General features: G+C 41.0%; 1 protein-coding gene across 2 annotated transcripts in view; it reads left to right on the plus strand.

Annotated features, from left to right (window-relative positions):
- Positions 1–14,565, plus strand: part of gabra1 (gamma-aminobutyric acid type A receptor subunit alpha1) — a 47,798-nt gene that overhangs the window by 19,465 nt on the left and 13,768 nt on the right. For both annotated transcript variants that reach the window (XM_088320897.1, XM_088320898.1), the window contains exons 6-8: positions 1,030–1,112; positions 5,088–5,231; positions 6,428–6,580. In XM_088320897.1, the coding sequence (XP_088177023.1) occupies positions 1,030–1,112; positions 5,088–5,231; positions 6,428–6,580 (380 nt within the window). The remainder of the gene's footprint in view (positions 1–1,029; positions 1,113–5,087; positions 5,232–6,427; positions 6,581–14,565) is intronic.

Genomic DNA, 14,565 nt, shown 5'->3' on the forward strand with positions numbered 1-14,565 from the left:
ACAACCCGGGTAACTAGGGGTAGGTAACACACAACCAAGAAACAGTTTTCTAGGGTTGAACAAAGAAAGAAAAAGATCTGGGGAGTTATGGCTGAGTTCCCAAAAAGAAGCCTCTTTTCCTTATACTAAAGCCGACTAGTACATCTTGCAAAAACAGTAAGTATCTTGATAAATGTTCCAGATGCATATACAACACATTTTCCAGATAGGGGACAGCTACTAATTTTACATCTTGTAAACACCAGTGAATATCTAGAGAATCCTCTGGATACTAAAGCTAACTAGTAGATCTACATCTAGCAAAAAACCAAAAGTATCTTGAGCATTTTCCCAGATACAAAGACAACTAGTTTTCTAGATCAAAAAAACACAGCTAGTGAATCTTTGTCTTGTAAAAACAGAGGTATCTAGAGAATTTTTTCAGATACTAAAGCCAAACTAGTAGTTCTACATTTTCAAAACCAGAAAGTAATCAAAGATTTTTCAGATACAAGGCAAAACTAGAATATCTTCATCTTGCAAAAAAAAAAAAAACAGTAAGTATCTTGAGAAATTTTTAGATAGAAAAACTAATAGTTGATCTACATCTTGCAAAACTGGAGAGTATCTGAAGAAATGTTCCAGACTAACTAGTTTTCTGGATAATACAACACAGCTAGTATATATATGTCTAGTAAAAACGAAGAAGTATGTTGGGAAACCTTTTGTATACAAAAGCTAATTAGTAGAGCTACATCTAGGAAGTATCTTGAGACTTTATCTCGATACAAAAGACAACTGGTAGCACTATTCCGCAAGGGGTTGCGATACATATATTTAGCATGTTCACTTTGTAGGAGGAGGGAAGCGTGTCACTGTCACAGATGAGCAAGACGAGGGGACGGATCGAAGATTAGTGAGTCACGGCTGGCCTGACATTTTGTTTCTTTGTAAGCTGGCAGAAAAGAGAAGCTGAGTTAAAAAAAAAGAACACACCTTTTCCTCACATGTTTGTGTTAATATCTTTTTCAATTTATTTTTCGTCCTCAGGCTGACGGTGAGAGCCGAATGCCCTATGCATCTTGAAGACTTCCCGATGGACGCCCATGCCTGCCCACTCAAGTTTGGCAGCTGTAAGTTCTTCTGGACTCCACAAACATCGACATTCATGTATTGGTTTTAGTGACTTTAAGTAGAATTTGCCCAGCCCTCTGCTGATTACACTCCAGCCACAATATAAATGTGAACGTAAATGGTCTGCATCTATATAGCGCTTTTTAAGTCAATGAAGACCTCCCAAAGCGCTTTAAAACGTGCTTCACACTTACCCATTCACAAACTCACACACCAATTGCAGCATCAGCCATGTAAGGCAACTACCTGCTATCAGGGGTGTTAGGGGTTCAGTGTCTTGCCCATGGACAGTTCGACATGTAACACGCAGGAGCACGGAATCGAACCTGCGACCTCTTGATCCCAAGACGAGCACTTCACCTCCTGAACTACTGTAATATAGTCCAAAAAGCCTCAGACAAGTAGGCATGTTCGCCCGTAAATAAATGAAATGGGATTGGATGTGATTGAAATGAACGGGCAAGCCACGATGGCCTGTCAGAGCCCCTGACCTGCACCCTTCTCCTTACTCTCTAGCAACAATCACTGTTTACAGATCCTTTAACTGCCTTGGTCGTCGGGGCACCACTTCCTGTACAGCCTGGCAGCGCCCATTCTGCTCCGGGCCGTTTTTGGCAGATATGCTTCCCCACGCAAAACATATAGTACTGCTTTCTAGGGATACCAGTAGGAGGGGAAGCCTCCTGATCTGACTCACATACAGCATCGTCATACTCTGGTCACCTGTAGTCGGTGTAGAGCGACTTTCCTCTCTTCAGAGATGAGCCAGACCTCGGCATTGATAGATAGATGGATACTTTATTCATCCCGTAGGGAAATTCACATTAAATGACTGGCAGTATTAGGAATTTGAACCCACACCCCAACAGAGACTTAATCCAGCGCCTTGGATGGCTCAGCCACTCTACCCACTTTCTTTGATAGGAGGTGGCCCCAGTGAGTACGTTTGCCCATCGCGTCACACTTTGCCCTCGAAGCCTTCTGGGATGCGTTTTAAAATACAGATACCAGATCCTAAAACAATCGAGAAATACTATTTTGTTTGTAAGTTTGGAATAGGTTTTCTTTATTCACATCGTACAATAAGCGTTGCATCACACGTGGCTGTGATATTTGTTGGAAAAAAACTTTGTGAAAATGATACTACGTCCTTTGCTTTTATGACATATTAAAGGATTGTTGTCCGTTAAAGCAGTTCTCATTTCATAAACACAAAACTAATTCATACCTAAAACTGTTTTTTATTTTATTTTTAGCCAAAAGAAAATTGAATAAAATGGTAAATGGTCTGCCATTATATAGCACTTTTCAAGTCAATAAAGACCTCCCAAAGCGCTTTACTCAAGTCAAATCTATCTATATATCTACCATGATCATATCCCTTGAGAAGGGTGACCGACGGCAAGACAAACAGATACAAAAATAAAGACAATTTAAAAAAAGGAAAAAGTAGCAAAAAACACACACAACATTTTTTGGACCATGGCAAACCCAATTGCCCAAACACCCAAACAGGTTAAGCACCTCGGCACCCAAGTTGGTCATGCTTTCGTCCCTCCAGATGAAACGGGACACAAGAAAGTGACCGTGTCACTCGGGTCAGGGTGAAACAACACACTCTTCTGTTCAACAGAAGGGCCCGACAGCTTTCACTGGTTTACCCCTGCCGAATCATACCAGTGCCCTGCCCGTCCCTTAGAACCCATCCAAACATCCCAATATCTTTTCATTACACCTCTCCACTCATTCCTTTCACCAACAAGAGCTCTAGCTTCTATTATATTTAGACCTCTTTCCTGCAGTGCACTCATAAAACTATCCATCCACGTCAATCGCGGCCTTCCTCTTGGTCTCCTTCCATTTACTTCTGCTCTGTTGATCCTCTTCAACATTCGCTCCTCATCCATCTTCTCCATGTGTCCAAACCAACCGAGTACTCTCTTATCCACATGCTTGCTCAGTTCCATTCACGTCAAATAATTTGATTATTGTTACTCATCAATGTTACATAAAGTACATACAGTGAAAAAAAAAAAAAGATTCTACCCTTTCGGTATAAAACTGCATATTTTCAATATATTTTTTAAAATAGAACTGAACTAAATTTACAAAAGTACAAGGTGTTGCAAAAGACAAAGCAGTAATACAGTCTATAAAACCCAGGACAAATTACATATTTTCATACGTAAATGTATGAAATTGGATAGGGCGTGATGAGACCAAACTAGCAAGCCATGAGGACCAAGTGACAGTCTGTGCCCTTTCTTGTCTCCTCATTATCTCAAGTAACAATGCAGTCTATAGAACCTTAGACAATTGGGCATTTTCACCCGAAATCGGACGTGATACAGCTGAAAGAGCTAGCGATGAGGGCCTGACAAGACTCAGTCACAGTCCATGCACAGCCCCTTTCTCCTTACTCTCCACCAACAATCTAGTCCAGGGGTGGGGAACAAGTTTGACACAAAGAGCCGAAATTTTTAACTGCGAGAGTCAAAGAGCCACACCACGCACTGACCTGCCATGACAGACAGACACACATAAACACACAATATTAAAAACATTATTTTCCATAACACATTCCTCTCCTTACAATACAACAAGTATCGTTCTTGTGTTTATTTCCAGGAGAGTGTCCACCCTCAATACTCACAAAAATAACTAAACATGAAAAAAGAGCCACAGTATATAGAAAATCTGATGAGGCAAAGAGCCGCATTCTTATTGGTCAAGAGCCGCATGCAGCTCTAGAGCCACATGTTTGCCACCCCTGATCTAGTCCATAAAACCTTGCATACAATAAACAGGCATTATTACACCTTAATTTTTGAAATGGGATTAGAGACAGGGTTGGGTAGGGTTACTTTAACTTGATTACTTTCAATTACTGTTGGATTACTCCAATACCAAATATGCTAATAAAAGACAAAATAAATTAAATATGAATAAAATGATGACTCACAACACGTGGTAAGCTTTCTCTCCTGGCTTTGATCTCTTTGATCTCCGGCAAAACTAACATAAGATGCGACAGAAACAAAATGAAAATAAATCCAAACAGCTTGCCAACATCATTTGTGCCGTTCCATGTATTCCGTAAGCCTATTTAAATTTAGTCATTTTATTCATATTTAGTTTCTTTTGTCTTTTATTAGCATATTTGGTATTGGAATAATCCAAAAGTAATTGAAAGTAATCAAGTTAAAGTAACCCTACCCAACCCTGATTAGAGATGATACAAGAGAACAAGCCAGCCACGAGGGCCTTACAAGACCCAATGAAAGCCACTGTGCAGATTTGCTGTAAGCAAATGTGGCGGCCATCGAAAATGTCACGTGACTCCAAAAAAAAACACCTCCGTCTCATGTTGCCCATACAATCAAAGAACAGAAGATAAGCACCTCCTAGTGCCCTTCGACCCTGCCAGTCCCAGCGAGTCCCTGCCAGATGCCGGCAGGATCCCAGGCACACTTTCAGAACCACTCACCAGCTGCTCACAGCTCACATTAATCTAGCGCAGGACCTCACCTCCTTTTAAAATCCGCTGCGACGAGAATAGCCGATGAGTTTCGACCGGCCTTCGGCACGCCGGTGTCTTCGTTTGTCGAACGCGGGCGCACCCGCCAACAGAGGCCTCAAATTGAATCCGTCGCCGTAAATATTTCAGTGTTTGGCTTTTTGCCTCCTGCTGCAGCGTGCAAGCGGGACCATCCTTTCCTCAGCGGTGGTCGAGGCCACACTGCAGTTTTGACAGGTTGTCCAACCCGAGGCAGGAAAACACCGACTCGGCTTTTTTTAAGGTCACGCCGAGCTGTTGGGACGCGGCACGTCTGTGTTCTTTACAAAGTCGAATGGCGATACGAACGGACATGACACGGGATGAAAGAGATTAGATCTAACTGCACACGGATAGATTCAATCTACACATACTAGGAGACCAAATCCACATTCAGGTGTTTTTGTTTTCCCGATAGATGCTTACACCAGAGCAGAAGTGGTTTATGTCTGGACCAAAGGGGCCGACCAGTCCGTGGTGGTGGCAGACGACGGTTCCAGGTTGAACCAGTATGATTTGATGGGACAGAGCGTGGACTCTGGAGTGGTGCAATCCAGTACAGGTATGTAAAGTCCAACTTCTTCCTGTCATTTTGTTTGGTCAGAACAAAGTCCAGTGATGGCGGTCTGATTTTTTTTCAAACCCTGGTGGGAACACATGACACTCAACAAACAGACAGAATTTGGCACATCATTTCCATCCTAGAGGCTACCAACCAAGAGGGACTGACTGAAGAGGGCCCACCTGCGCCTATCAGTCCACATTTGCATCTCATTATTCCAGCTCCATATAATGACAGCAGAGGTTGTCAGGTCATTGCCATTGCTGCATCACGTTTGGGGTTTAGGTCTGGTTTTGACATTGTGTCAGTTGTTTTAAGATCACTTCTTGTTTTTTTGTGTGTAACTTTGTTCCTGGGTTTTGTTTTTCAAATTTACTTTTTGAGCACGCCTACCGTAGTTTTTCCTTTCTCCCATATTGGATTCACTGTAACAGAATGACCCGACCAACAAAGGACCCAGCTGAAAGCCTCCAGACTCCTGGTCCGACAGAGACCCAAGTTCCAGCAACGTAGGACATCTTGCTGCTTCTGTGCCCAGTTTTGGCGCGAAGGACCCTTGGCTGCTTCTGTACCTGGTTTCAGCAGTGAAGGACCCTTGACTCTTCTTTTCTTGGTTTCGATGGCAACAGACTCTTGGCCTCTTCTGTTACTTTGTTTCATCACCGATGGACCCATGGCCGCGTCTGTACCCGGTTTAGGCGGTGAAGGACTCCTGGCTGCTTTTGTTGCCAACTTTGGCAGTGACAAACAATTGGCTTTTTCTGTCCCCAGTTTCTGCGATGAAGGATCCCTTGGACTTATACATTCCTGATTTTGTCAGTGAGGAAACTTTGATTGCTTCTGATTATGATGGCAAAAGACCTTTAGACTTTTTTGTTCCTAGTTTCAGTAGCAAAGGACCCTGAGACAATTTTGTCCCCTGTTTCGGTGGCGATGGACCGTTGGCCGCTTGTGTACTCTGTTTTTGCGACAAAGGACCATTGGGCGCTTCTGTTGCGGTTTTAGGCGGTAATGGACTTTTTTGCCACAGTCTCTCTTCTCCCTGCCGCCTTCATGTTTAAGGGCTGTCTTTTTGTTTTTGGTGTCATGAGGCATCCGGCCGTTGATCGAGGGGAGTGGGTGGGGTTAATCAACTGAATGATCATGTAACAGAAAAACACCAAGACGGTCCTTGAAATGTCCACCTGTCTTCGCAGGCGAGTACGTGGTGATGACGACCCACTTTCACCTGAAGAGGAAAATCGGCTACTTCGTAATCCAGACGTACCTGCCCTGCATCATGACAGTCATCCTCTCCCAGGTGTCCTTCTGGCTCAACAGGGAGTCCGTCCCTGCCAGGACCGTCTTTGGTGAGTCTTTCGAGTCCTTTGAACGAAAATCAAGAAAATGGCTTGTACTGAGCTGTTTTTTTCCCGGGTACGTAGTGCGTTGTGAATTTATGGAGTCAGTGGGGGTTGCCTGGCAACCCACTTCAATCGATCATACTCATCTGTCTTTCAGTGCTAACGCTAATGAGGACATTCCTGGTGTGTCTCATGTGATGTCTCATCCTTGTCACCATGTCTCTCCTGATTGTTCATTGCTCATTTTGTTGGGTAAATTTAGTATTTTCTGTTCTTGCTGTCATGGCACACCCATTGCTGTTAAAAACATGTTTAGGTATATGTCTCATTGTCTGCCTTTAAGGTTTTTTTCAGTTAGAGCTTGTTAGTTTCCCAAATTGTGTTGTGTTGTATTCCTTTTATGACATGGTCTCGTCGTTATGGCACTAGTTATTCTTGTTCCGGACACGTATGGGAATGCTTGTGTTTGTCATACTTTGTTCGGTTAGAGCCGGTGTTGGAACAGTATGTAGTTGTTCAATTCACACTTTTGTATTTTCTGTGTGTCGCCTTTAATGTTTTGTCCAGTTGAAACCGTTTATTATTCCAACATATTCCGTCTTGTGTTCCTTTTATGTGCTCTTCAGGTAGAGCTAGTTAGCGATTCAGTAATATGTAGTTATTCTAAACACACGTGGGTATGTTCCCTGTGTCCTCTCCCTTTTATGTTTTGTCCAGTTAGGTCAAGGTAATGTTTAAAAATATTTCACATTGTCCTCTTTCATGTGATGTTGTTATAGCTACTTACCTATTTTGTACTTGTTCTATCCACATTCGAGAAAGTTTCCTGTATCCTCTTCCTTTCTTGTTATGTTAAATTAGGGGTAGATGGTGTTTCAACATATTCCGCATAGTCTACTTTTATGTTTTCTTCTGTTAGAGCTGTGCTGGAACATTATGAAGTGGTTCTATCCTCACGCCAGGGTGTTACCTATTTCCTCTTAATTTAGGGTTTTGCTTAGGTAGAACTGCTTGGTGTGCCTGCATTATGTGGTTCTTTCCATGTGTTAGTATGTTGGCTGTGTCATTCTGATTTAGGGTATTGTTCACTCAGAACTAGTATGTATTCCAAAATGTTCCGTGTGATCCCCTTTCAAGTTTTGTTCAGCTAGACAAAAAAAAACATCCAAAAAGCAAAAAGTTGGCTCAGGCAAAGCTGTTTTTTCTCGGGTACCTGGCACATGACAACTTTGTAGAATCCGGGAGGGTTGCCTGGCAACTCTTTTCTATCGATCTTCTTCAACCCTCTCTCTGCACTGAAGCTAATGAGGACGTTCCTGGTGTGTCTCACGTGTCCCTTGAAGTTTATCTCAGAACACCAGAAGATCGTTTCTATTTTTCCATGGTCGGGGCTGCAGTGAAATTCCAGGCGAGAAGCCGGGATCGTGTATTTGTGTGTAGCTGTCTGTCACACTCGCTTCTTGCATAAGAGTGTCCAAAAGGACGTCTCTTGCTTGCTTTGCTTGTCTGCAGCATGCTCGCTAGCACAGCAGCAGGCGGAATGTCCTTGAGTTACCTCTCACACTCATTTTCCTCTGTTTTTGCTTTCTCTCAGTGTTTCCCTTGGCCCATTTTCACACAAAAAAAATCTCATGGCCATTTGATTTTGAACGATGCAATTGGCTGAAGTGAAGCTAGCCACCAAAGAGATGCTGTTTGATAATGCGGCTGAGTTAGCGAAAATATATGCTATATCCGGCACTGGAAAAGGTACAAGAGATGATCTCACTATGTTTCAAATTTTGGCAATCACCATACAATAATTTGACTGAGGAAGGTAGTACTAAGCTGGGACTGCCAGAATAGAGACCAAATAGAGACAATCTTTTGAGATTTTGGTCTTGCTAAATTAATTTTACTGAGCCAAGTAGCATAATGGTAAGTGTATTGTTAACCAAGCTAGCATAAACAGCATTAATTTCTATTTACTAATGCAGCTGAAAGCTGAGCGACAATATGAGCTAAAACCAGGCTTTTGCTAGAACAGAAACGAGACAATTTAACAATCTTTTAATTTTACCGATCCAGATTACGCAACAATACTTTCACAGAGCAAGGTAGCATACTGTTGAATGTATTGCTCAGCAAGCTAGCTTAATCTGCAGTGCTAACACAGCAAATGTTAGCCAAATTGTGCAAAGCTGGCCACCAAAGCTACGCTTCGCTAATGTAGGTAGCAGGTGAAATAACGAAAATATCTGCTTAATCGAGGCCAGGAACTGCTGGAACAGAATACAGACATTCTAATGATCTTTCATTTTTTCGATATTGCTAAAATAATTTGACAGAGCAAGGTAGCATAACGGTCAATGTGTTGCCAACCAAGCTAACATATCCTACAGGACTAACAGAGATGCCATTAACCAGATTAAGCGAAGTTACTTACTGAAGCAATTCTATTTCCTAACACAGCTAGTGGCTGAGCAAGGCGGCATAATGATGAGGGCATTGCTAACCAAGGTAATATAACCTGCAGTACCGACACAGCTAAAAATAAGCAAAGTAAGCAAAGCTAGCTACCAAAGTGATTCTACTTTCAAATGCCCGTAGTGGGTGAGTTAGCAAAAATGAGTGATGGATCAAGACCAAGGACTGCCAGAACATAATAGAAATCATCGAAGCATATTTCAATTTTCGATAGATACCTATTTGACCGAGCAAGGTAGCATTAGGGTCAGTGTGTAGTACTAACACAGCTAACGGTAACCAGATCAACCATCAATTAAAATTGGTGTGATGTGAAATGTTCAAATTTGTGTGGGTTTTCGTGTATTTTACATACTCGCTTCTATTAATAATGTAGTTCGTAAAAAGTTGTGTAACACGTGTCGAGAAACAAGACTACGTACTGGTAACGCCAATTTCACTGTCCTGCCCTCTTCTTGTTCTTGAGCTTGTGCCTTGAAGCGTAGCGCCCAGTTCGGTCTGATAAAAGATGAAAAACCATTGAAAAATTTATTCCGCTCAAACGCGTTTGGACATTGATTAAAATTTCAGAAGCATTACGTTTTTATATCACGCTTCCTTGACGGAATTCCGATTTTGCCGACAACGTCTTGTAAAACTGAGGCCCCCGTAAAGGACAACATAAAATATGTTTTTCTTACAAATCATTATTCCAAGCACCATCTCCGTCGGTTCGACGCTGTATATCAAGTTAGCTTCATTTGTGCTACGTGATCGACACCGATGCATTGAGCCTCGATGAGTCAAAGAGGAAAATGTGTTTTAAATCATGTAAAGAGACCACAAAGCGGCATTTCACTGAAGTGGCAGCAGGTACAGTGCATCCGGAAAGTATTCACAGCGCTTCACTTTTTCCACATTTTGTTATGTTACAGCCTCATTCCAAATTGTATTAATTTAATATCTTATCTCAAAATTCTACACAAAATACTCCATTATGACAATGTGAAAACGTTTTTTTTTACTTTTTTGGAATTTATTAAAAATAGAAAACTAAGAAATCACATTTACATAAGTATTCACAGCCTTTACCATAAAGCTCAAAATTGAGCTCAGGTGCATCTTTTTTCCACTGTTCATCCTTGAGATCTTTCTACAGCTTAATTGGAGTCCACCTGCAGTAAATTCAGTTGATTGGACATAATTTGGAAAGGCACACACCTGTCTATATAAGGTCCCACAGTTGAGAGTGCATGTCAGAGCACAAACACCAAGCATGAAGTCAAAAGAACTGTCTGTAGACCTGCAAGACAGGATTGTCTTGAGGCACAAATCTGGGGAAGGATACAGAAAAAATTCTGCTGCTTTGAAGGTCCCAATGAGCACAGTGGCCTCCATTATCCGTAAATGGAAGACATTTGGAACCACCAGGACTCTTCCTAGAGCTGGCCGGCCTTCTAAACTGAGCGATCTCGGGAAGAAGGGCCTTAGTCAGGGAGGTGACCAAGAACCCGATGGTCACTCTGTCAGAGCTCCAGCGTTCCTTTGTGGAGAGAGGAGAACCTTCCAGAAGGACAACCATCTCTGCAGCAATCCACACATCAAGCCTGTATGGTAGAGTGGCCAGACGAAAGCCACTCCTTAGTAAAAGGAACATGGAAGCCCGTCTGGAATTTGCCAAAAAGCACCTGAATGACTCTCAGACCATGAGAAACAAAATTCTCTGGTCTGCTGAGACAAAGATTGAACTCTTTGGTGTGAATGCCAGGCGCCATGTTTGGAGGAAACCAGGCACCGCTCATCACCAGGCAAATACCATCACAACAGTGAAGCATGGTGGTGGCAGCATCATGCTGTGCAGATGTTTTTCAGCAGCAGGAACAGGCAGACTAGTCAGGGTAGCAGGAAAAATGAATGCAGCAATATATAGAGATATCCTGGATGAAAACCTGCTCCAGAGCGCTCTTGACCTCAAGCTGGGGCGAAGGTTCATTTTTCAGCAGGACAATGACTCAAAGCACACAGCCAAGATCTCAAAAGATTGGCTTCAGAACCACTCCGTGAATGTCCTGGAGTGGCCCAGCCAGAGTCCAGACTTGAATCCGATCGAACATTTCTGGAGAGATCTGAAAATGGCTGTGCACAAACGTCTCCCATCCAACCTGATTGAGCTTGAGACTTATTGCAAAGAAGAATGGGCAAAACTGCCGAAAGATAGGTGTGCTAAACTTGAGGGATCATATTCAAAAAGACTTGAGGCTATATTTACTGCCAAAGGTGGATCAACAAAGTATTAAGCAAAGGCTGTGAATACTTATGTAAATGTGATTTCTTAGTTTTCTATTTTTAATAAATTCAAAAAAAGTAAAAAAAAACCACGTTTTCACATTGTCATAATGGAGTATTTTGTGTAGAATTTTGAGATAAGATATTAAATTAATACAATTTGGAATGAGGCTGTAACATAACAAAATGTGGAAAAAGTGAAGCGCTGTGAATACTTTCCGGATGCACTGTACTTTCGTCTCATTTACCATATTGTCGTTTGAATTTTAGCAAAACAATACATAAAAAATGTTGCTCAAGTTCCTGGATTTTCAGATGTTTTTTCCATCTATGTTTACATTATTTATATTTTATTAATAGTTAATTGATCAAATTCCTCTATAATACAGTGGACCCTGGATATGAAATTGATCCAATGTAGGGTGGGGCTTGCTAAGTGAAATTGCTGCATAGTGGGGGTTTCTATCGCCTATGCTAGTTAGAGAAAAACAACGCTACCCCAAATAAATAAATTAAAATAACAAAACACTATACAGTAAGTACTACCTATGTGTAAATAAGATTGTAAATAAATAGGAGAGAAAAATGATATCTATGCAGCTTGTTTGTGATGTCACTTGAGCTGGTCGAGTGGAGTAGCTGGCGGATGCAGAAAGGGGAGTAGTGTGTGGATTAAGAATTATATTTATTTTAAAAATGTTTACTTGCAAGGACTGTCATGTCCTAAGAAAGATAGACTTGTTTTAATGGCATCTTTATTTTCAATAATAGTCCAGAATGTCGATTGGTTATGGTCATGCAACTTAGCGAGCCAAGCACTTAGTGTGGCTTCTGTTTATTAAGATGTTAGTTCTCCCTTTAGACTGACTGCAAGACTTTGGACCTATAAGGAAAAATACAGTACAAAAATTACCTTATTGTATCACTGACTTACTAATTCTTTACAAAGCACATCAAAATAAAGAGAAAATCATTATGAAAGGTAGATATTGCCATTTTAATTATTTTGGGACTAAAAATAGTAGGTCGTGTGCCTTCTTTGAATTCCTCGATAGTTGCAAGCTTTGTTTCAATGGTTATTGTGTATTTACTTCTTCCTTTAGCATCACTATGGGAACCATAGCCAGTAAATACAGTAATGAATAATACAGTTTCGTATTGACGGGTCGTAAAGAATCACAAAAGCTTTTGATCGAAAGCCCCCAAAAACCACCTCAGTAGCCAGTGGACTGGTTCTGAAAATGTGTCATGGGTAATTGTAATTTTCTAGGAAATGGGATTTCTAAATGGCATGTTTAGTGCTTGACTAAGCCTGTTTTGACCTCTGATAATGACAACCTGGTAATAACATAGTAACAACACAGTGATAACACAGTAATAACATTAGAAATACAAACAAAAGTAGCTCTCGGCTTGAAACAGGTTGTAGACCCCTGCGCTAATGTGTACCACTTTTCAGTGTACTTTTGACCTGATCCCACATTTTGGTTGTCATGTTTAATTGGCGACACACTCACTCCAAAAAACGGTCGCCAGAAAATATTTGCCTGAAATCATCGAGGCAGAGCGCGGAAAAGAGAGATTTGTTCAGTGTGGCGGCCCACCGAGCGGGGATTAACTAAACGCTGTCATTTCAAGGGTACGGGAAGCCCACCCATAAATATCGGCCTGATCAGTAATTAAGGGAAGGATTGTTTGTGAACGTGATGAAGGTTATAGTTTTTGGTTTAGCATATTTAAAGCTGTAATGTGTTGGTACAGCGACCCCTGACGGTGTAAAATAGGTTTTATATTTAAATCTGGGGGCTCAAACTTGCAGCTCTCAAGCTGATAGTTTGAAGCCCCGGTCTTAATAATTGACGTTAAAGGGACAGGGTGTATGATCTGACCACTAAAAGTTGTTGCATTATGTAGTGCAACCAAAAACAAGTGCTACAAAGCACAAGGAAGAATGGAAACTGTGGTGACTCAAAGTGACCAAAATGCACCTTATTATTTATTAAAAAAAAATAGAAATAAGTAGGAAAAAATTTAAGAGAGAAAGAAAAACAAAAGTAAAAAAGGAAGATAAAAAAATCAATTTAAAAGAAAAAAAAGTAAAATGAAAAAGAAAAACAATGAAAAGAAAAAGAGAAATAGAAAGAAAAAAGAAATCAAAAGAAAGAAGGAACAAAGTAGGAAAAAAACAAGACAAAAAGAAAAAGGCGAAAAAGAAGATGAAAAGAAAAAGAAACGAGAAACGGAAAAAGAGAGGAGAAAAATGAAAAAAAAAAAGATGATTAGAAAAAAAGCAAAAGAAAACAAAAGAGTAATATCTGGACTATAAGGCGCACCTGATTATAAGGCACAAAATGTCCCTCTATGGTTTATTTATTTCATCAAATTAAAACTACAAGGTTGCATTGAAAAAAACCCTATCACATTTAAAAAAAAAACATATTTCAAAGAATATATATATATTAGGAAATCTGATTTTACAACTAAATTAACTCGATTCAATAATAAATGGTTACCATATGCAGAAGCCTTTCATTGTATTTACTGTCCCTCCAATCTATAAAACGCACTGGATTATAAACTGCATATTTTAATTTATAGTCCAGAAAATATATAGAAAAGAAGCAGAACTCTAATTGAAATGAGTAATATTATCCATCAGAATATTTTTTTCAGTAAATTAATCTATTCACCTATCTATCTACCCTGGTCATATCCCTCGAGATGTCAGGGGACCGGACCAGATCGGAAGCAGGAGGCAGGAGGCAGGAGGGGAGAACTCATTCGCGTTAACGATCAGATACTTTTATTAAGGAAATAAAAGTCGTCCAACACTCAGGGACAAAACAAAACAAAAACAGGCAAACAGGAACTCAGACTAGGAATACTCACAAAACAGGCTTTTACTCAGAACGGGCAAACACAGGTTTCCACAAGTCAAACAGAGCAGATTAATGCAGAACAGAAAACGCAATGAACCAGCAACCGGCAATCCCCAAAACCCGCCTTTAAGAAGCACACACGCAAATTAGACGATCTGCTACAGCCGGTGCCCAGGGGGCGGGGCCAGACGGTTGCCACGGCGCCCATGCTGGGCATCACGCGAGAGGGGTGACCGAAAACAAGACAAACACATACAAAAACAAAAAGAAATAAAAAAAGGGAAAGAGTAGCAAAAAACACACACACATTTTTGGGGACCATGGCCAACCCAAATGCCCAAAACCCAAACAAGTTAGGCACCTCGGCACCTAAGTTGGTCA

This window comes from Urocampus carinirostris, chromosome 17 (genome assembly GCF_059441175.1).
Source record: "Urocampus carinirostris isolate Australia breed hairy pipefish chromosome 17, RoL_Ucar_1.0, whole genome shotgun sequence".
In the NCBI taxonomy this organism is placed as follows: Eukaryota; Metazoa; Chordata; class Actinopteri; order Syngnathiformes; family Syngnathidae; genus Urocampus; species Urocampus carinirostris.